Raw genomic sequence first — 26225 nt, 5'->3', positions numbered from 1 at the left:
AATTGACCAGAACCCTTTTTTTGTTGAAACATAGCGAATGATAAGTGTTTATCCCTGGACATTAATGCTCAGGTTACAGACCCCCTGGTTGGGGCTGATATCTTTAGATTCAGCTTTGCTCTTCCCTTCCTGGGGCAGTGGGGATTGGTTGGGCACAGGCTTCCATCCCTCCTCTTAGGGTCATTTTTTGTTGTACGAAGGGAGCTGCATTGCAGTGAAGTTTGAGAGCTCCAGTCTATAGACTTTGGGGTTCTGTATGTTTTTAGGGGACATAAGCCAATAAGAAAAGGGAGGGCAGACACTCCCATGTGCATGTATGTCACGTAGGCATAGACAGAATCCCATTATAAAAAAGGGTGCTAGGAGTGGGAAAACTTAAGCATCGTATAGAAAAACTCCACCAGGGACCATCCCCATATTGATGATCAGACTCTGACACCATCTCGGAGGATGTGACTATGGCTGTAGTTATAACTGGTGCATGGATATATTTAGGAACTGTATATGCTATGGCTTTCACAAATTTGTTGGCAACTTTAATAGAACTTTTAAAAGATAGGGGACCTTTTTCTTGTAATTGTATGAGTTACTTGTCTATGTTCCATGTATTTCTATGAGCTCTAACAAACAGAAAGATCTCTGTTGAACTTTCAGAGAGATAGCTGTGTTAGTCTGTTTCACCAAAAACATACAAGGAGTCAGATGTTACCTTAAAGACTAACACATTTATTAGAGCATAACTTATTAGAGCATAATTTATTAGAGCATTTATTAGAGCACATTTATTAGAGCGCGACCAGGAACAGCTAACAGGAGAGTTTGGAGAGGGAGTTCTCCAGGTAAAAGAGGAGTAAAAACGGGACCCTTGTGGTAAGTGGCTGTCTGGAGTGTGTGTTTGTGGGGGGGGAAGTTATTTGCAGTGTGCTGAGCTTGTGTTTGTCTGGATTGTTTGTTTGGTTTGTTTGTTTGAAGGAGCTTCTAAAAGGTTTGAAATCTAGAAGCCTCTGTTAATTGGCTGAGACTCAGTCAGGGGGAGGGGATACCAGAGCTATATAAGCCTGTGACTCAGCGACCAGGGAGAGTGCAACCAGGAACAGCTAACAGGAGAGTTTGGAGTGGGAGTTTAGAGGGCACTAGTGACTTTAGAATAATCTATACTCCAGGGCTGTGTCTACATTGGCCCTTATTCCGTAATAGGGATGCAAATGTAGCACTTTGGAATAGGCAAATCCGCGGGGGATTTAAATATCCCCACGGCATTTGCATTAACATGGCTGCCGCTTTTTTCCGGCTTGTAGAAAAGCCGGAGAAAAGTGCCAGTCTGGACGTGATCCTCCGGAAAATAAGCTCTTTTCCGGAGGATCTCTTATTCCTACTTTCAAGAGATAAGAGATCAAGTAGGATTTTAATTACCCCCATATTGACTGGATACATATCACCTCAGGAAGAGAAGCGGAGATAAAATTTCTCAATGGCTTAAATAACTGCTTCTTGGAGCAGCTGGTGCAGGAACCCACAAGGGGAGAGGCAATTCTCGATTTAGTCCTGAGTGGAGTGCAGGATCAGGTCCAGGATATAACCGTTACAGGACCGCTTGGGAATAGTGACCATAATATAATAACATTCAACATTCCTGTGGCGGGAAGAACACCTCAGCAGTCCAGCACCCTGGCATTTAATTTCAAAAAGGGGAATTACACAAAAATGAGGGGGTTAGTTAAACAGAAATTAAAAGGCACAGTGACTAGAGCCAAATCCCTGAAAGCTGCATGGAAACTTTTTAAAGACACCATAATAGAGGCCCAACTTAAATGTATACCCCAAATTAAAAAACATAGCAAGAGACCTAAAAAAGAGTCACCGTGGCTTAACCACCATGTAAAAGAAGCAGCGAGGGATAAAAAGGTATCTTTTAAGAAGTGGAAGTCCAATCCTAGTGAGATAAATAGAAAGGAACATAAACACTGTCAAATCAAGTGTAAAAATGTAATAAGAAAAGCAAAAAAAGATTTTGAGGAACAGCTAGCCAAAATCTCCGGGACCGGATGGCATTCATCCAAGGGTTCTAAAAGAACTAAAATGGGAAATTGCTGAGCTATTATCTGTGGTTTGTAACCTATCCTTTAAATCGGCTTCCGTACCTAATGACTGGAAGGTAGCCAACGTGACACCAATATTTAAAAAGGGCTCTAGAGGCGATCCTGGCAATTACAGACCAGTAAGTCTAACTTCAGTACCGGGCAAATTAGTCAAAACAATAGTAAAGAATAAAATTGTGAAGCATATAGAAGAACATAATTTGTTGGACAAAAGTCAACATGGTTTCTGTAAAGGGAAATCCTGTCTTACTAATCTGTGAGGGTATGTCTACACTACCCTCCTAGTTCGAACTAGGAGGGTAATGTATGCATACCGCACTTGCTAATGAAGCCCGGGATTTGAATTTCCCGGGCTTCATTAGCATAAGCGGGGAGCCGCCATTTTTAAATCCCCGCTGCTTCGAACCTCGTTTCACGAGGAGTAACGGTAGTTCGGAATAGGCACCTAGTCTGAACTACCTAGTTCGAGCCCCGTGTAGCCGCGCTACACGGGGTTCGAAGCAGCGGGGATTTAAAAATGGCGGCTCCCCGCTTATGCTAATGAAGCCCGGGAAATTCAAATCCCGGGCTTCATTAGCAAGTGCGGTATGCATACATTACCCCGCTAGTTCGAACTAGCGGGGTAGTGTAGACATACCCTTAGAGTTCTTTGAAGGGGTTAACAAACATGCGGCCAAGGGGGATCCAGTAGATATAGTATACTTGGATTTTCAGAAAGCCTTTGACAAGGTCCCTCACCAAAGGCTCTTGTGTAAATTACATGGCCATGGGATAAGAGGGAAGGTCCTTTCTTGGATTGAGAACTGGTTAAAAGACAGGAAACAAAGGGTAGGAATAAATGGTAAATTTTCAGATTGGAGAGGGGTAACTAGTGGTGTACCCCAAGGGTCAGTCCTGGGACCAATCCTTTTCAACTTATTCATAAATGATCTGGAGAAAGGGGTAAGCAGTGAGGTAATAAAGTTTGCAGATGATACAAAACTGTTTAGGATAGTCAAGACAGAAGCAGACTGTGAGGGACTCCAAGAAGATCTCACCAAACTGAGTGATTGGGAAACAAAATGGCAAATGAAATTTAATGTGGATAAGTGTAAAGTAATGCACATCGGGAAAAATAACCCCAACTATACGTACAGTATGATGGGGGCTAATTTGGCTACGACAAATCAGGAAAGAGATCTTGGAGTTATCGTGGACAGTTCTCTGAGAACTTCCACACAGTGTGCAGCGGCGGTCAAAAAGGCAAATAGGATGCTAGGAATTATTAAGAAAGGGATAGAAAATAAGACCCAGAATATCTTACTGCCCCTGTATAAAACTATGGTACGCCCACATCTTGAATACTGTGTACAGATGTGGTCTCCTCACCTCAAAAAAGATATTTTGGCCTTGGAAAGGGTTCAGAAAAGGGCAACTAAAATGATTAGGGGTTTGGAACGGGTCCCATATGAGGAGAGGTTAAAGCGACTGGGACTTTTCAGTTTAGAAAAGAGGAGACTGAGGGGGGATATGATAGAGGTATATAAAATCATGAGTAGTGTGGAGAGGGCCGATAAAGAAAAGTTATTTATTAGTTCCCTAAATAGAAGAACTAGAGGACACCAAATGAAATTAATGGGGAGCAGGTTTAAAACTAATAAAAGAAAGTTCTTCTTCACACAGCGTGTAGTCAACCTGTGGAACTCCTTGCCAGAGGAGGCTGTGAAGGCTAGGACTATAATAGAGTTTAAAGAGAAGCTAGATAATTTCATGGAGGTTAGGTCCATAAAAGGCTATTAGCCAGGGGATAAAATGGTGTCCTTGGCCTCTGTTTGTCAGAGGCTGGAGAGGGATGGCAGGAGACAAATCGCTTGATCATTGTCTTCGGTCCACCCTCTCTGGGGCACCTGGTGCTGGCCACTGTTGGTAGACAGGATACTGGGCTAGATGGACCTTTGGTCTGACCCAGTACGGCCGTTCTTATGTTCTTATGTAACTTTTTGTGAGATACAACCCCCGTCCTCAGATGCTTGAAGTGAAAGAAAGGCAGGGGGATCCAGAGATGGGAGTGTAACATCAGTGCTAATTGAATGAGGGTGGATGTGGCTCACCTCCAAGATTGATGAGGTGAGCATACCTAAAGGGGAAATTACTTTTTGTAATGAGAGAGCCATTCCATGTCTCTATTCAGACCCATTCGGACAGTGTCAAATTTCTTTAAGGTGCCACCCAATTCCTTCTTGTTCCTGTTGAACTTAAAGAGACTGTAGCCACAGAGCCAAACCCATGGTGGGATAATATAGTTAACATTAAATAAATCTGTCCACAGCTGCGAAAGGAATGAACCCTACGTGTCTAAGCAAATTCTAACTTCAGAGGGAGTTGACTTCTCCCTATCTTCTGCTCTCATCAGATCTGCTGCCCTGGTCCCCTGTTCTCCCCCCACATTTCAAATTCAGTTTGCCTATGTAAACCATCAGCTTCCATACCTAAAACCACTTTTCCCCTGTTCCAAAGGGCATCCAATCACTTTTCTTTTACAACTTAATTCCTTTTCTCTCCTGGAAAGCTCCTCCTCCTCTTCCCACTCTGCAAACCACAGCTACTGATGAGGGGCTGAGTGACAGATGCAGGCACACAATTGCACACTGGCTTTTTTCAGGAATGTGTTTCCTTCTTGGCCGTCTGCAAAAAATTCCGCACAGACTCTCTCTGTCTCCCAACAAGCCCTTTCACAACAAGAGAGGCAAGTGCACCGGAAGAGGTTAATCAACACTGATCAACCCTGGTGCCAGCGTCTTTGTGGACGAGCCCCTGCAGGCTCTTCTCTGGCTCCAGGAATGTGCCAGCATGTACCTGGAGATGGCTTGGGGAAGACCAAAGCAGTTCAAGGGGGAGAGAGATGAACAGAAGTTTTCTTCTGATGGCTCAAAGCCTCCAGGCTGGGAGTTAAATTCCTCCAAGCAGAGGACAAAGGAGCCTGAGTGGTTTGCAAGCAGACTTCCCTTGGCAGTGATAATAATCACCTTCCGCCTGTCATAAAAGTGCTGCTGAATGCGCCTTTCTTTCCAGGGCTTTCTTGTGTGTGTTTGTCTTGGTATATGTGGGGAAGATGACAACAGACATAAGCATTATCCAATTACGGGCTGGCCGGTGGCTTGGCGCTGGTGCTGTGCCGGCAGTGACCTTGCGGCTTGAGTGAAAAGGCTGATGCAGCATGGAGGGAGCAGGTCGGAGCTCTGGGGAGAGAGGCGGCGTGCTGTGCCAGTCGGTCGGGTTCTCCTTCCTGAGTGTAGTAATGGCAGGGCCAGGCCTCACGTCACTGAATGTCTCAGGTAGAGAAGGTGTCACAGTAGTGGGAAATACATCCAGACACCTCTCCTTCCCAGCCTCCAGAACAAGGACAGAACGGACTCTGGGGATGTCCAAGAGGCATAATGTCTCTTTGGGTTCCTGTCTATACTCTGTCCCTTGCGCTGGGGCTGGATTCACAATCTACCCCTGTAGATCAGTAGCAGCACATTGGGGCTGGTAGGGAATGGGGACCCAGTGCATGTTACAAAGTCCTGACATGACATAGCCTCTTTGGTTTGTCCCACATAGGAGATGGGCCGTCATGTTTTGTGCCAGGTTCAGCTCCTTGGTGAATTTCTTGTCTGGTCTGAACAGCCAGGATACCTGGAGCCTTCTTACCAGCTGGGGATGGAAGCCAATGTTCCCTCCAATCTTTTCCATCCATGTGTGGAATAATTCTTTGTTTGTGCACCAAGGCTTGTGTGAATGTGCACTAGTAATAGAAGCACAATACTTATCTGTGGGCGCTCTGCTAATCAGCTGGGCAGCATATGAAATTTTCATAAGCAGTCGCACGAGTGCTCAGCTTACAGGGAACACTGATGATAGCATGTGTGGTTTTGATCCACCAAGGCCAGCAAAGAGTCTGGCATGCGGCATGAATGCTCTCTGCTAAAGGGCATAGACTCCAATCGGAGGGTGATTGGGCACTTACTTGGTCTTCAAGTCTTTTAGCTGTTCTGAACGGCAGTAGTTAGACTATTTCTGGATTTAATTCAAACCATCTGTTCTTCATCCAGGCCCTGTGCTATCTGTGGGACAGCGTTTGTGATCTTGAGGTTAATCAGAAAGCTTCAGCTGATAAAATGTCTTCCTTTGCCAGTGAGTATGTCTCCAATCTGTCTCAGAACTCCTTTCAAATCAAACCGTGGGCAGATTTCGGAAAGAACGTCTGCTAGTTCTTCATTGTTACAGTAGAATGTGGATGCAAAGCCACATGGACTCAGCTTTTAAATCTGCTGATGCAAGAATTCCTCTTGTCTTATTTTTGCCAAGAGTTTGGGGGAAAAAAATCCTTACTGTAAATGTAATGCTGCCGCTTAAGGGTTTAGCCCTGCTTCACGCTGAAGAGGAGCGGTCACCAGGGTTCTATGTGAGTGAGAACTATCTCCAGCCCACAAACAACATCCAGCGGCAGTGCCCCTTTCAGGATCAGACTCTGTTACTGTAGCAGAGTCCAACCCTTTGTCAGAATGTCAGCCCTCTTCTTGGGGCCTGATCCTAGCAAGAGCTGAGCGCAGTCTCAATGGCCGCTAATTTCTAAAGATAGCTGGAGAAGTTTTCAGATTCTGAATTTTAAAATATTGATGTCGATTGTATTCCATGATACGGGGTGCTGGCTGATTTAACAGTCAGGCAGTGTCCCATCTTTCCAGTGGGGTAAAAGGAGGAAGGAAACTCTATGTCAGACCGCTTTCTGCTGCTAAAGTGATGTCAAGTGTAAGACTAAGGTAAATGAGACGCAAGGTTTATAGATTCTAAGCTTTGGAGGAAAGTGCTGCCAGATATAAGGTTTTAACCACATTTGCCATATTGGCACCCTTTGTAGTGCCCATAACCTGCAAAGGAGAAGAGCCATTTTTTTGCTTTTGTCTTTGACCAAATATTTTGAGAGCCATGTCACGCATAAAGCTCTGGGCTGGTGCAGGGGAGGGGGGCAGAGGAGGGGGATCGGGGTCTGGGTGCAGGATGGGGTTCTGACCTGGGGCACGGGTTCGGGATGTGGGAAGGGGTGCGAGGTGCAGGATCTGGCTGGAAGGTGCTTACCACAGGCAGCTCCAGCTGGTGGCAGAGCAGGGCTCAGGCAGGCTGCCTGCACGCCGGGGCCCTACACCGCTCCTGGAAGCAGCCAGCTGCTGGCACATGTCTGCACGCCCCTTGGGGAAAAGGAGTTTCCGTGCACAGCCCACTCCTGCAAGCACTATGCCTGCAGTTCCCGTTGGCTGGGCCAATGGGAGCTGGAAGACGGTGCTGAGGGCGGGAGCAGTATGTGGAGTTGCCTCCCGCCCCGGCCAGGCTGTGGGAGCAGGCTGTGGGAGCAGCTGTGGGAGCAGCGTGGGGCCATGGCACACAGGCAGCCTGCCTGAGCCCGGTTGCACCACTGGACTTTCAGTTTCTTCAGAAAGTCTGTTTTTTCACAAAACAGGTGCCCGCAAGGAGGCAGCCAAAGAGCCGCACGTGGCTCCGGAGCTGCAGGCTGCTGTCCCCTGGGCTAGCCACCCAAGTGTTGTCTGGGCTTATCCTTGGGCTTGCGGTAATGTCCACACTGCTATTTTTAGCAGGCTAGTTAGAACAGAGCCAGAGCATGCCTGTCTACCCACACTGAAAGGCCTGCTCCCAGCTGCAGGGTAGACTTATCCTGTAAGGCCAGAAGGGACCCCCAGACCATCACAGGGTAACCCATGGCAGAACGAGGAACACGCTCCAGGAATCAGATCCCCCACTTGGGTAGTGTGATTGGCCATCAGAAGAGGCACCTAAAAAGATTGGGCCTCCCTGATAGAGCCTGGTGAAACTACCTGTGTAATCACAGTGCACACAGGCAGCTGACAGAGGGGCAGGTTTCCAGCGAGACAGCCGCCCCCAGTTATATGTCCAGTTTCGCTACACTTTCCAAGTTACCGACAGCGTGCTTAGCCCTCCGATGGCTCAACAAAGCCCAACAACACACTCAGCATTAGAAAAAAACCTTCAGTGAAAATAAGAGAAGGAAAAGGGCTCTTGCAATCCCACCTCTGTGTTTGCTCCATGCATGGCAAGCCAGCAGGATATGGCTAAAGAAACATAAAACGCGTGGAAAAAGCATCTTCACAGCAGTTTAATTAGTTTCTTGTTCTTTAGTCAGCTTCTGCCAAGAGAGACTGGCCAAACACAACCAAACAACACTGGCCGAATGCCGCTTTACATCCATTCCTCTGTCACACCCAGATGTAATGTCCCTGCCCAGTGTTTGAGCAGTGAGCTGCATTCCAGCCTGATGTATTTTAATTGATTTCAGCTATTGGAGCCCTTGACTTGGAGGCATGTGCAGTGCAGAGCAGATGAGCCACGTCCAATTTCAAATTAATACATTTTCCCTGTCCTTCTGAAGCTGGGAACTGACAAAGCTGTTGGATTTATTTAGGGCCCAACAAGAGACATAGCTGGCTTGGGAAGTATGTCAGATTGCTGCAAAGAAAGACATGGACTGACAACATCAGTCTGAGAGATGGGCCGATCCCAATGCAAACGTTCCAGGACCTCGGCAGCACTATGACCAGCACTGCTTCAGTGCTAGAAAGTCTAAGGTTCTGTTCCTGGCTTGGGCTCCAGCTATTCTGAGCCATTCCACGGCGGGGGGCTCACGGGCTTTCCCATGATTACTACACAAGCAGAGGCTGAGCACAATCCCCCCCCTCCCCTCCAGAGGGTGCTTCTAGGCCAGGCTGCATGGGAAGTGGCAGCAGGCTCAGCCCAGCAAACACAATCTCCCTCATGAGCTGTGAGAGTCCAGAAAACCAGCAGCAAAAGGCAAGGGAACACTCCACTGCACCACCCTCTTCATGGGCTTCAACCTCCTCTCACCTACCCTGCTGGAAGGAGCTGATCTGCCCCACCTAAATCAATGCCAAGACTCCCAGTGACTTCACTGGGCTTGGGACAAGGGCTAGTAGCTGAAATGCAAAGTGGTGGAAGGGAGAGAAAGCAAACAGGGTGTGACTATGACATAGCAAAGCCAGGCATATATCAAGGAGGAGTCTGTCCCAAGAAAGCAAACAGGGTGTGACTATGACATAGCAAAAATTACTTTTTGTAATGAGAGAGCCATTCCATGTCTCTATTCAGACCCATTCGGACAGTGTCAAATTTCTTTAAGGAGGAGTCTGTCCCAAGAAAGCAACAGTGATCCAGATTCAATTAGCACGGATTGCTGGATTTGTATAGAAAGTGGGGAGCCTGTTTCAGATTTTCACACAAGAGTTTTAATGTTGCTTTTCTACTCCCTTGAGTAAAATCTCTGCATCCAGCTCTTCGCTGGTGTAACATGGTGCAGCTCCTATGACGTCAATGGAATTGCACCAAATTACATGAGTTAATAATCTGACCTGTAGGCTTCAGACATAATTGGTTACACAGCCTTTACTCTGGTGAAGTGGTGTGACTTAGTGTTCACTCGGCTGTCTAGGGGTATAGTCTGCTCCTAACTCATTCGATCATTGAAAAGGCAGCTAAGCATGCGCTTCAGTCCTCCTCTTGCGTTAAACATAAGCATGTGCTTAATTGTTGTTCTGTACAGGGCTGATTTGCTACACTGCTTGTCCACTCAAAGCAGAGAATCGCTTCTCTCCCTCCCTCCCACTCCCTTTATTCACCGTACAGGCAAAGCTCTGACTGGCTGTGGGTCTTTACTGAGTTACATTGTGAAAACAAAGTGACTGATCCCCACCTGAAAGAAACATGCGCTGAAGACATGAACCAGGAAGCAGAGTGCACCCAAACCCATGTGTGTAGCTAAATCCGCCCTGATTGCCGACCGGGTGCAAGAGCACGGAAGGTGAAGGCAAAACGCTAACTCCTGCAATGTTCTACATGCTACTTGTCCAGAAAACCAAGCGCAATGAGAGCTGGCCATGCCGATGTCACTTACCTCGCTGTCTTCTTCCGGGGGTGGGGGGGGCTCCTTGATAATCTGGAAGGAACAAACAGAAACAGACAACCTTAAATTCATGCTTGGTTCTTTGGCATGATGCAAAAGTCACTTGAATAGAGAATGTGTCCCTGACGGCTCCTCTAATCGCAGCTGTGATGTGTGTGTGATTCCATGGTTCCGACATATGCTGACTCTGCCGGGGGAAGTAGGGGGTCTCTGTGAAACCTTGCCATGCAGTCATTTCCTAATTACAATTCCCGGTTGAATTTTATATCACCTGTATTAATGTATTAATTTTATGATCACCACCAATCAAGATGTCAAGGGGGATCCAACCAGCCTTGTAACTGACACTCCAGCTTCTGATCCATGAGCAGCATTCAGCTTAAAACTCCACAGCTGGATAATAATGGGCTGGTCTGAGCTAGAGAATTAGCTGGACCCAAGGATGTTGCTCAGGGGCATGAAAAATCCCACCTCTGCGCAGTGTAGTTAAGCTGATCCAAGCTCCCATGTTGTCAGCGCTCAGCCAATGGAAGAATATGTCTGTCAACCTAACTACCCCATCTTGGGTTATCCACAGTGATGGGAGAACAGCTGTAGTGTCTACACTGCAGTGCTGCAGCAGCGCAGCTGGGCAGAAACCTATTACTGTATCACCTAAAGGCCTCAGCTGAGATCAGCACCTCACGTGCTAAGCACCGGACACAGACAGTAAGATGCTCCTTGCCTTGCCTTGCTCCCAATCTACATAGAGAAGGCAGATGGAGACTCAGAGAAATGACTTGCTTAGAGGTCAGATGCCAGGGCAGTGGCAGCAATAGAATCCAGGTCTCGTGCACTCCGGTGCAGTGCCTGGTTCACCAGACCACATTTCCTTCTCCGGGTCTGTGCCAGCTGGGCCGGCTCGCAGTCATTGCTGATTATTATTCATGCCATTGGACATGACTCTCTTGGGAGCATTTTAATAGCAAAGAGAAATTGGAGGCTCTTCTAGCATTTCTAGCTAGTACAGCAACTGGGGTGAGGTTTGGGGCTGATCTGGTATATTCTCAAGAAAAACAAGGTGAAGTGAGACTATTATTTCATGCATGAAGTTTGCAGCTAAGACTGAGGAAATAGCTGGCTATTCTTACAGCTCTTCACTCCAAGGGCAATAGAAAGCCATCCAAAGGGACAGCTATTACATCCAGGCATGTCAAATATCTCTCCTTATCTCCATGTTCCTCCCTGGGGCATGGCTGTGGAAGTCAGTGGCCTGAATCCAACTTTGGGGTAAGCCTAGTGAGGTCAATGCAATTACACTGACCAGGGATTCATTTTGTCTGTGGCCACACATTTATCTGAGGCTACATTTAGACTACAGACGTCTTTCGAAAGTAGCTCTTCCAAAAAAAGTCTTCCAAAAGAGAGCATCCACACACAAAAATGCATTGAAAAACCCATCTGCTTTTTCAAAAGAGAGTCCATACTGCAAAAGTGCATCCAAAAAGTGATCTGCTTTTTTGAAAGAGAGCATCCAGTCTGAACGGACTCTCTCTCGCATGTAAGCTCTGATTGCTATAGACGAGTGGCCACCAGGATACCTGTGCTTTTTCTTCTTTCCTCTTCTTCCGAAAAAACTCCCTTTTCCCCATCCACACATGCCTTTCTGTGAAAGAGCACTTTCACAAAAAGGCTTCTTCCTCATAGAATGGGGATTACCAGTGCCGGAAAATCCCTCTGTTCTTTCGATTTTCTTGTGGAAGAATGCAATTGCAGTGTGGATGTTCCTCAAGTTTTGTCAGAAAAACAGCCATTTGTCTGACAAAACTCTGTAGCGTAGACATACCCTGAGGGTCTGTCTACACTACCACCCTAGTTCGAACTAGGGTGGTTAATGTAGTCAATCGAAGTTGCAAATGAAGCCCGGGATTTAAATATCCTGGGCTTCATTTGCATCTTCCCGGGTGCCGCCATTTTTAAATCCCCGGTAGTTCGGATTCCGTGCCGCGGCTACACGCGGCACGGAGTAGGTAGTTCAAATTAGGCACTCTAATTCGAACTACTGTTACTCCTCGTGGAACGAAGTTCATTTGCAACTTCGATTGACTACATTAACCACCCTAGTTTGAACTAGGGTGGTAGTGTACACATACCCTGAGTCAGTGGTCCCCAACCTTTTGGAGCTGCCGGGCACCCGGGGGCGGGGCCACCCATGCATCTGGGGGCGGGGCCACCCATACGGCACATGCCTGGTGCTAGTGCCACCCATGCGCAGCACTCCAGGGGCCAGTGCCTGTGCCACATGCCCAGGGGTGGGGCTGCCCATACGCCGTGCGCCGGGGCTGGAACAGCCCACATGCCGTGTGCCCAGGGGCCGGCACTGCCCACATGCCGTGTGCCCAGGGGCCGGCACTGCCCACATGCGGTGTGCCCAGGGCCGGCACTGCCCACATGCCGCGTGCCCAGGGGCCGGCACAGCCCACATGCCGTGTGCCCAGGGGCCGGCACTGCCCACATGCCGTGTGCCCAGGGGCCGGCACTGCCCACATGCCGTGTGCCCAGGGCCGGCACAGCCCACATGCCGCGTGCCCAGGGGCCGGCACAGCCCACATGCCGTGTGCCCAGGGGCCGGCACTGCCCACATGCCGTGTGCCCAGGGCCGGCACAGCCCACATGCCGCGTGCCCAGGGGCCGGCACAGCCCACATGCCGTGTGCCCAGGGGCCGGCACTGCCCACATGCTGCGTGCCCAGGGGCCGGCACAGCCCACATGCCGTGTGCCCAGGGGCCGGCACTGCCCACATGCCGTGTGCCCAGGGGCCGGCACTGCCCACATGCCGTGTGCCCAGGGCCAGCACAGCCCACATGCCGCGTGCCCAGGGGCCGGCACAGCCCACATGCCATGTGCACAGGGGCCGGCACAGCCCACATGCTGCGTGCCCAGGGCCGGCACAGCCCACATGCCGCGTGCCCAGGGCCGGCACTGCCCACATGCCGCGTGCCCAGGGCCGGCACAGCCTTTGCACCACACACCCAGGGCCGGGGCCACCCAAGCGCCAAGTGCCCGGGGCCGGCACTGCCCATGTGCTGTGCGCCTGGGGCCGGCGTTGCTCCTGTGCTGCATGCCCGGGGGCCGGCACTGCCCACATGCTGCGCGCCCAGAGCCGGCACAACCCTTGCACCGCGCACCCGAGGCAGGGCCACCTAAACGCTGCGCACCCGGGGCAGGGCTGTCCATGTGCTGCGCACCCGGGGCAGGGCTGTCCATGTGCTGCGCACCCGGGGCAGGGCTGTCCATGTGCTGCGCACCCGGGGCTGAAGCTGCCCGTACGCCGTGCGCCCAGGGGCGGGGCCGGCCCCGTTCACTCTGCGGGAGCACAGAAATGGCCTGGTGGTGCCATGGCGCCTGCGGGCACCGCATTGGGGCCACTGCCCGGAGTGAAGAAACCCTTTCTTTAAACTGTACTCAAAGGGCCAGAGTGACAAGCAAGTTGGCAATTGGCCTCAGTTTCCCTGACTTCAACACCATGCAGGACTGGGTTCTGGGCATGCGGTTTGTGACAGATGCGCTTCCATCCGGGAGTTAGTCATTTTGGAAAGTGAGACTCCACAAGCAGCTTGACTGTTTAAACAGAAAGGGAGGGGGAAGGCTGCTGCACACGAGTCCCAGAGACATGAATGTTTATGAAAATTCTTCTTGTTCTCTGTTTTTCCTCTCCAGTGACGTCACTGTTTCTATTTTCTCTTGCAAGCCTCGAGTCATGCAATGTGGCTGTTAATGAGGAGCATGTGCTTGTGTCACAATGGTGAAAGGGGATGCTTAGGGGCATGGCTAGCCACTCGGAGCAGGAGTATCCCTGCCTCACCTGTCCGTGGGCAGAGTAGCTGCCGTTCGTTTGCTCTGCTGTAGCGTGGGCCTCCTTTGACCAGCCTGTGGCTATGTCTAGACTGCAAGCCTCTTTCGAAAAAGAGCGTCTAGACTGCAAGCAGTACTTTCGAAAAAGCAAGCCGCTTTTTCGAAAGAAAGCAGCGAGTGAGTCTGGATGCTCTCTTTCTAAAAAGCCCTGTTGGCATTCAAGAACGCCTTTTTTCGAAAGAGCACTTTCGAATAAAGGCGTTCTTCCTCGTGAAATGAGGTTTACCACCGTCGAAAGAAAAGCCGCGTTCTTTCGATTTAATTTCAAAAGAACGTGGCTGCAGTCTAGACGCAGGTGAAGTTTTTTCGAAAAAACCCCTGAGTCTGGACACAGCCTGTGTGTGTGCACTGAGCCCAAAGCAGCCCTTTGGTGCCGTGTCTAGAAGCAGAAAGGCCATTTGGAAGGAAGCAGTGACACCTGAAAAGGGTTAAAGGGAGCAGCACCCATCACTCCCGGCGACACCTGAAGGGCCAGGCTCTGGCATGAGCTAATGCCACAGTACAGGGGAGGGCGCCTAAGGAGGAATCCCGGCTCTCTTGCAGCTGGAGCTAGCAAAGGATGCAGCAAGTATAACCCAGAGGTCAGTGTGTGCTACAGTGTCCCTGATCCAAGGAGACTCTGGGTCTGTTACCGCCCCAGCAAGGGAGTCTTGTCTCTTCAGAGCCTGCTTTCTGCTCTGGAGGTTTCCGGTTCAATTTGTGGTGTGCGTGGCCTACCCGAGGTCGTGCACACAGCGACATCCCGTAAGAACCACAGTCCTTCACAAGGAAAGAATGAGTTCTGGAGGCTGAGCTAAAGGACAGCCGCAGCTGTGACCGGCTCAGAGCAGCAGGCAGGGCTGGTGTATTACACCGGCAATCTCAGCCCACACTGGCACTGTCTCAGCACAGGCTGACACGGTGTCTAACCCTGCCAGGAGCGAGGCTAATCCAAAGGCACCTGCAGATTTGAATACTGCTGGGAGCGGAGCCACTAGTGTGCGGGTGCAAGATGTGTCACATACGGGACTGGTAAACAAGGTCACAATCCCTGGAGCCAGCAAGTGTGGGAAACATGGCCATGGAGTCTAGCATAATGAAAGGGTTCCTTTGTGTGTTGGTTGAATCCTGGTTGTACTTATCTTGGTTGCGTGCAAAGCTCCAGTGCCCCAGTGTGTGGGAAACACGTGGTTTTCCCATGGGGGGGCAGCAGGTGGAAACCCATCAGGCTGCAGGCTGCTGCAGCGCCCTGAGATGGAGGAGAGCGCTCCTGCGGCCCACTTACTACTCATGGTTACCCATCGCTGTTACATAGGGTTGCCAGGTGTCCGGTATTCACCCGGACAGGCCGGTATTTTTGCCTTCTGTCCGGTAAAAAAATTCAGAGAATGTCTGGTATTTTCTGATTTTTTCCCCAGACAGGAGGCGAAAATGCCAGGCACCTGGCAACCCTACAAACACTCAGCGCCTGGCCTGTCCTGCCCCCGAACTCCCTCAGCTCCCAACACCCCTAGCCTGATTGTACTCGCCTGCTCTAGCAGGGCAGGCCAGCAGCAGGAACTGCATTTCTGCACATGGGGCTCGCACCTGACATCAGGGCGAGGCAGCAAGCAGAGCTCTGCCTCTGTCAGTTCACAAGCACATTGAGATCTTGTGGTGAAAGATGGTACAAAGGCAACAAGTCACTTTGTTGGCCTGAGTTTTCACAGCTAAGTGTGCACAAGTGCTGACCGCAAATCTCAAAGATTCTGCCAAGAAAGCCAGTGACCACACTCTTTACTCTCTGCCCGCCGTGACCTTTCGAACAAAAGGGCCATGAGGAAGCATTTTCATAATATGGTGATGAAGCAGAAGCCTTCAGGTGTCCAAGGCCTAACCAGCTAATATGGTCACTAAACCATGCAGACACTGGGGCCATATCAGCAAGTGACACCAAGCAAGCAGAATAGCCAGAGGTTATAAAAACAATGACACCCCACATGACCAAACTCTTCAGCTTGCCAAGCTAAACGAGGTCAAGCGTTTTGCTTGGCCCCGCGTTCTCCCAGCTGATTGCACTCTGCAGGCCTTGTGGCACACACTGACTGAGAATGAGCAAGCCAGCCAGCCCCACTTCACAGCCCTGCACAAAACACAGCAGGCTTGATCGTCCTGTCCCACCACTGCCCTGTTTCTGCTCCGTATTGAGACATCACTTTATGTTTGTGCAAAGTGAACAGGGGTGAAACCCCACCTCTCTGCTCTAGTACCATTTTACACCCACTGTGCGTCTGTGCAGATAATGATTTGTGTGGGGGAGAGGGACGAGAGAGAGAGAGAAGCAGAGGGAGACAGAGAAAGAGAGAGAGAGGGAGAGCACATATATTTCAAATCCATCTCTCTGGATTTCAAATCCAATCAAAAGTCCTGACAGTTTCCGGCCACTTTGGCCATGCAGGTGAATGCTTTGATACTTAGCTGGGCCAAACCTCCTGGGTCCGTTTATCCTCATACTTATGGCCAGCAGAAATCAGGAGAAACTCCACTGAACTCCATGGGCTCACACAGCATAAATAATGTGTGAGACGAGCTTAAGGCATCTTTCAGTGGTTACGAAAAGTCGCAAATTTTGGGTCCTGACCTGAATTTACACAGGTTGGATCTGAGGTTTTGGCTGCTTTGGAGCTTCACACATCACTGCAGCCAGAAACCCAAATATTTCTGAAAGCAGAGCTAGGAAAGCCACCGCTGTGGACTTTGGAACTTCTAGGTGCCTGGTCAGCATTTGTTGTGTTGAGAGCCATGTTCCGGGGGTCTTCTTGTCTCCAGGTTCTTAAAACAAAGAGCACTACTTTGAATAAACAATCTTGCTTAAACCTATAATTTCATCTCCAGCCAGCAAGGCTGTTTGATGTGGGCCCCTTCTCACCCACCCAAAGCTGAACACCAAGACTCTGTGTTAGTTGAACCCCCTTCACAGAGTACGCCAGTGGCCTTTGATATACTAAAACCTTTATGTCTGAGGCATTTGAAAGTGCTGAATAGCCCGTGGTCCTGCACATTCCAGAGAATAAACACTTGGGTTAAGCAAGCAAACTTCTCCGAGGCCTTGTGCCTTGGAGCCCTCGCAGGAGTAGAAATGGGCATGTTCGTTCTTTGTCCTCCCTGAGACATTTAGCACGCCCGAAAATTCCTACAGCCTGAGGGTGTTTTATGAGCTGTGGAGAAATAATAAAGAGAAGCACCTATTCTCCTTGAGTTATGCGTCTAGAACAGCTTCCATGTTCTTATCTATGTAGCGTCTTATACCACTCTCACCACCACGGCATCTGAGCACCTTTCAGGCTATGTCTACACTACAGAGTTTTTCCAGGATACTGGAGATATCCAAGAAAAACTCCACCGCATCCAGGGAATGCGTCTGCTCTTTTTTGCGGAAGAGTAGACATGCTCTTTTGGAAGCCCCGTAAACCTCGTTTTACAAGGAAAAAGGGCTCTTCCAAAAGAGGCCCAGTTTTTCCAAAATTTGGCCCAGTTTAGACGGGCCAAATTTTGGAAAAGACTTTTCCAAAAAAAAGAATCAGAAAACGGTGCATAAATTGCAGAGTGTAATTTGCGTACCTTTTTCCAAAAAAAGAAGTGCAGTGCAGACATAGCCCCAGAGGTGCAGTAAGTGATGTGATTACCACCTGTTACAACCCTTCATTCTTTTCTCTCATCATGTCCCCAGAGGGAAGAATTGTTTGTGGAGTTCCTGATCCTGGTTCTGACACCTAAGCCCTCCCATAATACATGTAACAGTAATACATGATCGCCCTTTGCACTTTTACTAACAAATCTGTCCATCTCCCTACATGGTTCCCTCACTGTGGTGTCTCCTAGTCATTGATGCATTGATCCTCAACACCCTTATGAAGCAGGGAAGCATTATCTCTCTTATATTATAGATTGGGAAATGAGGCACAGAGCGCCATTTGAGCTTGGCTCATTTCTGACTACCGTAAGGTCCTGTTGCATGTTCCCAGAGTGGTGCAAAGGAACTTTAATATAAACAAGAATCAGACTCTAAAGCAGGGGTGGGCTGAATACCTCTTGCGGGCTGGATCCGGCCTGCCAAGCCACTGGACACAGGCCCCTCAGGCACACAGAAGCGGCTGTTTTAAGCACATGGCTGCTCCAGATGACTCTGTCTTCTGGAGGGAGGTGGAGGCTTTATGTGATCCCCCACTCCCAGGTCAATCCTCAGCCCCTATTGGCCAGAAACAACCAGCCAACAGGAACTGACCCCAGCTAATCTCTCAGCTCCTATTGGCTGGTTGTTGAGAGACTGGCCTGGGAGATGGGGGCAGCACAAGCCTTTCCCCTCTCCCGGAGCTGAGATCCACATGGAGGGAGCAGCCTGCAGTTTTAAGCAGTCTGAGACTGCAGCAGGCAGGGAGCCCAGCCTGCTTTGAGGATGCTGCAGAGCTGCTGGCTGGGAGATGCTTAGGTAAGTGCCTCCCAGCCAGAGCCTGCCTCTGGCACCACTGCCCTTCCCACACCCCAACTCCCTCAGCCAGGTCACCATCCAAACCCTTTGCACCCCCTCCCCAGGTCACAACTCCCTCTCGGACCCTATACCCCTCCACCAGGCCAGAATCCTCTCCTGCACCCATAGCCCTTCCCTGACCCACACCCCAATTCCCTGACCAGGGCACAGCCCTCTCCTTCAATCAAACTCCCTCTCAGACCTCACACCATCTCCTGCACCCAACTCCCTTACCCTGTGCACTCTTCTGCACCCAACATCTGTCCTCGACTCCACACCTCCTCCACAGGAAAGTGTGGTCCTTGACGACTTTTCAAAATTTTGGAGTGACCCCCCAACAAAAATTATTGCCCACCCCTGTAGGGATGTAAGCAACTAGTCGACTGGTGAGGTGACAAGTCACTTCCTCCCCCTTTGCTGCTGCTATCGGAGAGAGGCAGCAAGGGGGGAGCAGGAGCTGGTGCTGGGGGGAGCTGGCTTAAAAACTCTGCGGGGATCGGGGGAGGTAGAGGCACAGCAGGAAAAGTTGTGAGTGGGGACTGAAGTAGTCTCCTCTCACACCAGGTCTGCTGCAATTCTGCTTTCAAATGTACAAGCCCATTTCAAAGGCTCAGACACTGCAGGGAACAACAGCGGAGTCCCCACTGGCCCCACATTCCCTGCAGGGCTTCTGCTTTTGAAATGTACAAGAGCTCTGGTGGGGCTTTTGTACATTTCAAAGGCTCAGTTGCTGCAGGGAGTGCAGGGCCAGTCCCCTGCTGGCCCCATGCTCCCTGCTGTGCTTCTGCTTTTGAACTGTAGCAAGAGCCTGGCAGGACTCTTGCTACAGTTCAAAGGCAGAGGTGCCCTTATCGACTAATCTAATAGTTGATGGAAATCCCATCTACTACTTGATTAGTTAATCTAAATTTAACATCCCTACACCCCTGTGGTAGCAGAAGAGTGAAGGAATGGGAGGCTGCTTCGAAGGAAGACATGTTATTGTGCTTAGGGAGGTGGAAAGGGCTTGGAGTGAAGGGGTGTGTTGCTTCTCAGCGACAGGCCAATCGAAAGGCTGTTAGTGATTGGTACCTGCAGTCTAACCTTGTTCTATTCCTAACTCCATCTAAGTGGTTCTTCAAACAATAGCTTTCCTGCATGCTTGGTTCTCATGGATCATTTAGTTAGATTCTCTTCCAAGAAATTTTCCAGATTTTTTCTTGTTGCTTTCCATACAAGCCCTAATGATTTATGTATACTTTTGCGGATAGAAATCTGGCTTCTTTGTCAGGATTACAGGAGTGAATTTATAATCCTGCTGGTCCTGAACTTTTTAACTCTGCTATTCAATCAGTTCTGACTGATCTCACTCATCTCATATAGGAGTCATTTAGAGAAGGAGAATGATGTTTGCCGAGATGGAATTTGACCCTTATTCATTGGAAAGTTACAAAGAACACTTACACAGGTGTAACCACTGTAAAATCCCTTTCAAGAAGTGTAGCCAGACACAAAACCCCATCTTGTTTTTCCACGAGCCCCATCTTGTTCCCCCCCCCCCCCCAGAGAGCAAGAGAAAGGCAGTCAGCCTTTGATGCCCTGGGAACACAGGTTTGCTGCCTGTCCCTGACTCTACCATAAACAGAAACCAGACAGTAAATGGGCTAGCTGACGACCCGGGGCCTCCCGTCGCCCTGATGGCTAGTACCAGTAATTGACACGCCTGCACTGTCCCAGGAGAGGAATCTTCGCCCATCACATACCAGAGGTGCCCATTGTCTGCATTTTCCCAGGTGTAAATTATGCTTTGCACCCTTCGTGGGAAACTTGGCATTCAAAGCCATTTTTCCTAATTGGCCACTTGAAACCAGGAAGAAGCCTACATGACCCAAGGGGTATAAAAAGAGGTTCAGCAGCCCGCCCAATTTGAGCTCCAATCATCTATACCTGCTGGCAGGTATTGATTGTCTCCCGAGGTCTGTGGGACGCCCAACCTCACCCTACTTCTTCCCGAGGGATTGAGAGAAAGACGCTGGCCACGCCAAGTCTGGAACGCAGGGGTGAGAATATATACCTGCTATGTGTCTATTTTGCATGCATTTAATAAGAGCTCAGAGAACCAAAGGGTTTCATGGTACCTGTAAGTGACTTATTAGTGTAATTTCTGTCCTGTCCTTTGTAGTGTCTGTGTTATCTGTAACACAGTAGTAGCATTTAACAACTAAGTTTACCCTGTAACAATAAATAGTAACTGTTTAAGCTTTAACCTGACTCCTTCAGTTGCTGTAACAGAACCAAGCACAATTTAAAAGAACTTCAGCCGGTCATAAGGGACTCACTGCCCTGACCGTCGGCTGACAAGAAGGAGGGAGCAGATCCAGGCATCTTGAGCTGAGCCCATCTAGAATCTGGAAGAAGTGGCTGTTCTCACATCTGAGACAATGTGTCTGGCTTTTGTTTGCAAGTTGAAGTGCAAAAACGGACATGTGACTAACTTGGTTGAATATTAATTGTGGTTCATGCCAAACTCCTCTGTGTGCTTATGTGAGACTTGATCCCATAGATTAAGAACTAAAACCTACCATTAATTAACCTGCCTTGGCTTGTGAGGGGGTTTTCAGATGGTTAGATGCAATTCCACAAGGAAAGCAAATGACACTCCCGAATCTGCAAGGGACATTCTCTTTTCCTAGGCGGGTTTTCTGACCCAATTACGCAGACAAATTGGGCCAGGTTCAATGGGTGTTGCCCCTAAATGTCTAACCCATTTCCCTCAGAATTAATATGTAAATGAAACCCATTTGCAGAAACAACAACAAAAAATGTCATTGCTGGTTTTTGGATCCAGTAAGCCTTGCTCTGATCCAATTGCCTAAGGAAGGACCTAGTTCTGAAGCACTGTTTCTTCTTAGACAGGGAGATGTGAGAGATGATGCATTTGCTAAAAAGTCTGATCTCATTCTCGAGTGCATTGACAGGAGTGTCAGATTTAAGACCCAGGAGGTAGCTGTCCTGCTGTTCTCTAGACTGGTGAGGCCTTGGAGGGAGTATAATGTCAGAAGCTGGGAATGAACAACTTGAAAATTCTCTGTTCTGTTCACTCCTTCTGGGGCATCTGGCATCGGCAGATGGACCTTTGGTCTGACCCAGTAAGGCCGTTCTTCTGTTCTGAACTCCATGCTTTAGGAAAAGAGTGAACACACTAGAGTGAATCCAGAGGAGTAGACCTGCCAATGGGGGGAAGGGGAAGGGGGTCATTGCCCTGCACCCCCACAATTCAGATGAGCCTGACCTGTGGCGGTGGCCAGAATTCCAGTCCCTTTAAATCTCCACTGGAGCCCCATGGGGCAGGCTCCATTGACACTTGTGGGGAGGGGGTGCTGGAGTGATCTGGGCGGTGCTGAGGGCTGATTGCCCCAGCTCCACCCCTTCCACCTGAGGCCCCACCCCTTCTAGGAGTGCAGAGCTGCCAACCCCTCTGCTTTCCCAGCAATTCTGTTGGCCCCCTTGCAGAAAAGGGCGACAAAAACAAGATTTAGAACAACTGACCTGGGAGGAAAAGCTTTAAAAACTGGGCATGTTTAATCTTGAGAAGAAAAGATGGGGTGGGGGGAGGAGTTAACCTGGTAATAATATTCCAGTCTGGGAGGAACCCTTCTAAAGATAACTGTGATCAACTATTCCCCATGACCACTGAAGGCAGGGCAAGAACTAATGGTCTTAAGCCACAGCAAGAGAGATTTAGGTTAGATTTGGGGAAAAGCTTTCCAACTGCAACGGGTAGTGCAGCTCTGGAACAGGTTCCCTAGGGGGGCGGTGGAATCCCCATCATTGGTGGCCTCAAGGACAGGTTGGGTCTAGGGTTACTTTGTCCTGCCTCAGCACAAGCACCAGATGGCCTCTCAAGGTCGCTTCTAGCTCTATATTTTTATGATTCTATGACCAGGGAAAAGATAAGGGGGGAGAATTTTTCAGTTTACCTGCAGCAAAGAAAGAATAGCCCCTCTACTATTCAGTCAGCTGCAGAGTGGTTGAGGGATCTGGGAGGCTGGGTCTTGGGCCCAAACTTTCAGGCCATGTCTACACTCATGGCTTCTTGTGCAAGAAATATGCAAATGAGCAGGGCTCGACAAATCAGTGAATCTATTCACCCATGGCGAGCAGATTACAGCAGGTCACCCCGATCACTTGCGGCACGTGTATACGCAATGCGGGTCTTGCGCATGCGCAGTGCGGGGCTGGCGAGTAGATTTTGCTGCCGTTTGTCAAGCCCTGCAAAAACCCTCTTGTGCAATGCCGTTATTCCTGAAGAGGGTTTTTCTTGCGCAAGAAGGGGTAGTTCAGACAGCTCCTTCTGGCGCAAAAGCCTCTTCTGAAAAAATGGCAGCTCATTAGGTATGCAAACGAGGCTTGGCGATATTCCACGCTTAGCCTCATTTGCATATTTCTCTCACAAGAAGCCACGAGTGTGGACATAGCCTCAGTGATTTGGAGCAATTCCATTTTTGGATGCCCAACTAAAAGCAAATCCTATGGGCCTGATTTTCAGAGAATGAGTGATGAGCAGTGTCTGAAAATCAGGCCCCAATAAAAAATATGCATGTACTTGTATGTCTAGAGAACAGTCCTGTCATCACATTGCCTTGTTCCTCTCCAGCCCCTACTCCCCAGTTGCTCTCTTCTGCCCAAGCAACAGGGCTTCTCCCTGCCCCACCCCCACATGCTCCTCGGAGCCAGCATCCAGCTGCTACTGAGGGCTGAAGCTCCCTCCTGCCAGACTGAGGGCAGAGAGGAGCCAGCCTCAGCCTCTGCAGCTCACTCCACCCCATAGACGTCCCCAGCCCCAGTAGAAGTTGCATAGGCTGAATAGGGTTGCCAGATGGTTTAACCAAAAATACACCCCCACCCCAAAAAAACACTGTTGAGAAAGAAAAGGGGGAAGACCAAAGTTGTTGAGCAAAACAAAAACAAAAAAGGACCTTGACAGTTATTAAGCAAAAAAAACCAACCAAACAAAAAAAAAACCCCAAAAATCCAGCTTGGCCCCTTTAAGGCCTTGGGGTTTGGTTTTGGTTTTTTTTTTTTTGTCAGTGGCCATCTTGTTTCCTTACTCTGTGTGGGAAGAGAGCTCCTCTGTGGAACCAGGTAAGTGGGGCTGGGTTAGGGGGGAACCCGGGGGGCTGGGCCTGGTTGCTGAGTGTGGTAGGGTTGCCAAGTGTCTGGTATTTTCGCCTCCTGTCAAGGAAAAAAAAAGAAAATACTGGACATTTTAGGTGTCTGGTATTTTCTGATTTTTTTTTTTTTACTGGACAGGAGGTGAAAGTACCAGGTCAATACTGGATACCTGGCAACCCTAAGGCCGTGTCCAGACTCAGGGGTTTTTTCGGGAAAAGTAGCCTTTTCCCGAAAAAACTTCCCCTGCGTCCAGACTCAAGCCGCGTTCTTTCGAAATTATTTCGAAAGAACGCGGCTTTTCTTTCGATGGCGGTAAACCTCGTTTCACGAGGAAGAACGCCTTCCTTCGAAAGTTCCTCTTTCGAAGGAAGGCGTTCTTCAATGTAAAGAGGCTGTCTTCGAAAGAGAGCATCCAGACTCGCTGGGTGCTGTCTTTCGAAAAAGCGGATTTTTCTTTCGAAAGATCCGCCTGCAGTCTAGACGCGATCTTTCGAAAGATGCTCTTTTGAAAGATGCTTTCGAAAGAGCATCTTTCGAAAGAAGCCTGCAGTCTAGACATAGCCTAAGGCCGAAGGGAATCCCCAGGCAGAAGCTGTGTGGGGCACGGGGTGGAAGCCACGAGGCCTGCAGAAGCCACATAAGGAGGGGGGTTTAGAAAACTCCTAGTCCCTTACAGAAGCTGCACAGGGGAGGAAAACCCAGACTTTCCCACCCCAGCAGAATGGGAATGGGGGGTAGCCGCTGCCTCACTTGCACAGTGCTCCATAAAATGTAAGGACAGCCCTGCCTATAAGATGGGTCAGAATTGGACACTGAAAATTTATGGGTATGTCTGATAATTTGGCTTCTGTGTGTCTGGATAACCCTTGCCTGACTTATGGCGCTATTAGAGTTAAGGTCAGTAAAGTGCTGTGGAACTCCTGGAATAAAGGTGGGTGCTTAGAAACTAAATTGGTTTAACCTCCCTCTATATTCATCAAGTGCCTGGTTTTTTTTTATAACCCCTAGCAGGACGGCAGGAACCGTAATAAGGAAACAGGCTGAATGAACGTCTTTTCTCTGCTTCTCACCATCTACGCTCTGTCCTCATGTATTCGGGCATAAATCTGGAGTAATTCCAGTAGAATTATAACCAAGAACAGCATGTGACCTACTCCAAGCAGTGGACATAAGAATGACCATACTGGCTCAGACCAAAGGGCCATCTAGCCCAGTATCCTGTCTGCTGACAGTGGCCAATACCAGATGCCCCAGAGGAAGGGAACAGACAGGTAATCCTCTCGTGATCCCTCCCCTGTCACCCATTTCTAGATAAACAGAGGCTAGGGACACCGTTCCTACTCATCCTGGCTAATAGCCATTGATTGACCTAGCCTCCATGAATCTATCTAGCTCTTTTTTTAACCCTGTTAAAGTCCTAGTCTTTGCAACATCCTCTGGCAAGGAGTTCCACAGGTTGTGCATTGCGTGAAGAAAAACTTCCTTTTGATTGCTTTAAACCTGATGCCTATTAATTTCATTTAGTGATTTTTCCTCTCATTCCAGCTTATGTCCTGTGTGTTTCTTTGCCTCAATACACACCCCTGCACGCTCTCTCTGTGGCAGAAAGAGTATCTGTAACCTCGTTGTTCTTGTCTTGACTAGGAAAAGAAGTGGCATTTAGCTGGGGTTTAGCAAACTTGACCGAAATGCCACCTTTCTCCAAGTAGAGATGCGAGATTGCACCCATGGCTTGATATTAGCTGGTCGAACTGTAGCCTAGGCTTCTGGGCATTAGGTCTAGTGAGGGTACAACTCATCTAGCTACAAGATGTGACCCTGAATCTCGCTGAGGAAAAAGGAGTTCGGTCAGGTGACTCACTTCATCTAACCTTGAGCCCTGCTCCAAGTCAAGACAAGGCCAGTTTCCCCAGGGAGGATTGCAGTGGCTTGTAAATGTATCGTCCCTGAGAGAGAGGAAAAGCCACAGAGGCTGGCATCACACCAAAGAACGGAATTGTCATCGCTGAGTCCTTTAGGAGCTTTAATAGGGATGGAAAATTAGGGCCAGATCCTGCATTTCTCTCAGTCAAAACTCCTATTGGGCCAGTTAGGGCCAGATTCCGAGCACCTGACTCCTGCTGACCAGCACTGAATGCCATCTGTGTCCAAGGGGTCGGCTATGCAGAAGCAAGGCCCAGAGCTGGGGGCTTGGGCTGCAGGGCTAAAAATGGCAGTGTAGACACCGGGGCTCAGGCTGTTTAGATGTAGCCCTATTAACTACAGTGGGATCACTCCTGGAGTAAGATGCCGTCCAGTGTGAATAAAAAGGTCAGAGCATCATCTGGCATAAATCAGCGCAATCCATTGACTTCACTGAAACTATCCCAATTAACACCAGGTGAGGATTTGGCCTTTGGCCCAAAATATGAGAACCTTGCTGTGAATGAGGACTGGGGGACGGTCTCTCGCCATATTCATATCCCTGTCAGCGCTTTCACTAGGCTGTCGGTGGGTTTATTTTTTAAATCTTCTTCACTGGAGAGGCATTGGAGCTGATTTCACAGATGCGCATGGGAGTAGATGGTGTCAGACAGAGTACATATAACTGCTAGTAAAGGCTGACAAGTTGGAGGGAGTAGGT

At 49.2% G+C, this 26225-nt stretch overlaps 1 protein-coding gene across 1 annotated transcript in view; it reads right to left on the bottom strand.

The window, feature by feature from the left end:
- Positions 1-26225, bottom strand: part of ANTXR1 (ANTXR cell adhesion molecule 1) — a 216801-nt gene that overhangs the window by 75151 nt on the left and 115425 nt on the right. Inside the window, exon 14 of the mRNA XM_006119107.4 lies at positions 10060-10101. Coding sequence (XP_006119169.2) covers positions 10060-10101 — 42 coding nt within the window. The remainder of the gene's footprint in view (positions 1-10059; positions 10102-26225) is intronic.

Source organism: Pelodiscus sinensis, chromosome 28 (genome assembly GCF_049634645.1).
Source record: "Pelodiscus sinensis isolate JC-2024 chromosome 28, ASM4963464v1, whole genome shotgun sequence".
Taxonomy (NCBI): domain Eukaryota; kingdom Metazoa; phylum Chordata; order Testudines; family Trionychidae; genus Pelodiscus; species Pelodiscus sinensis.
Note: the sequence above shows the minus strand (reverse complement) of the source record. Positions and strands in the feature narration are given on the sequence as shown.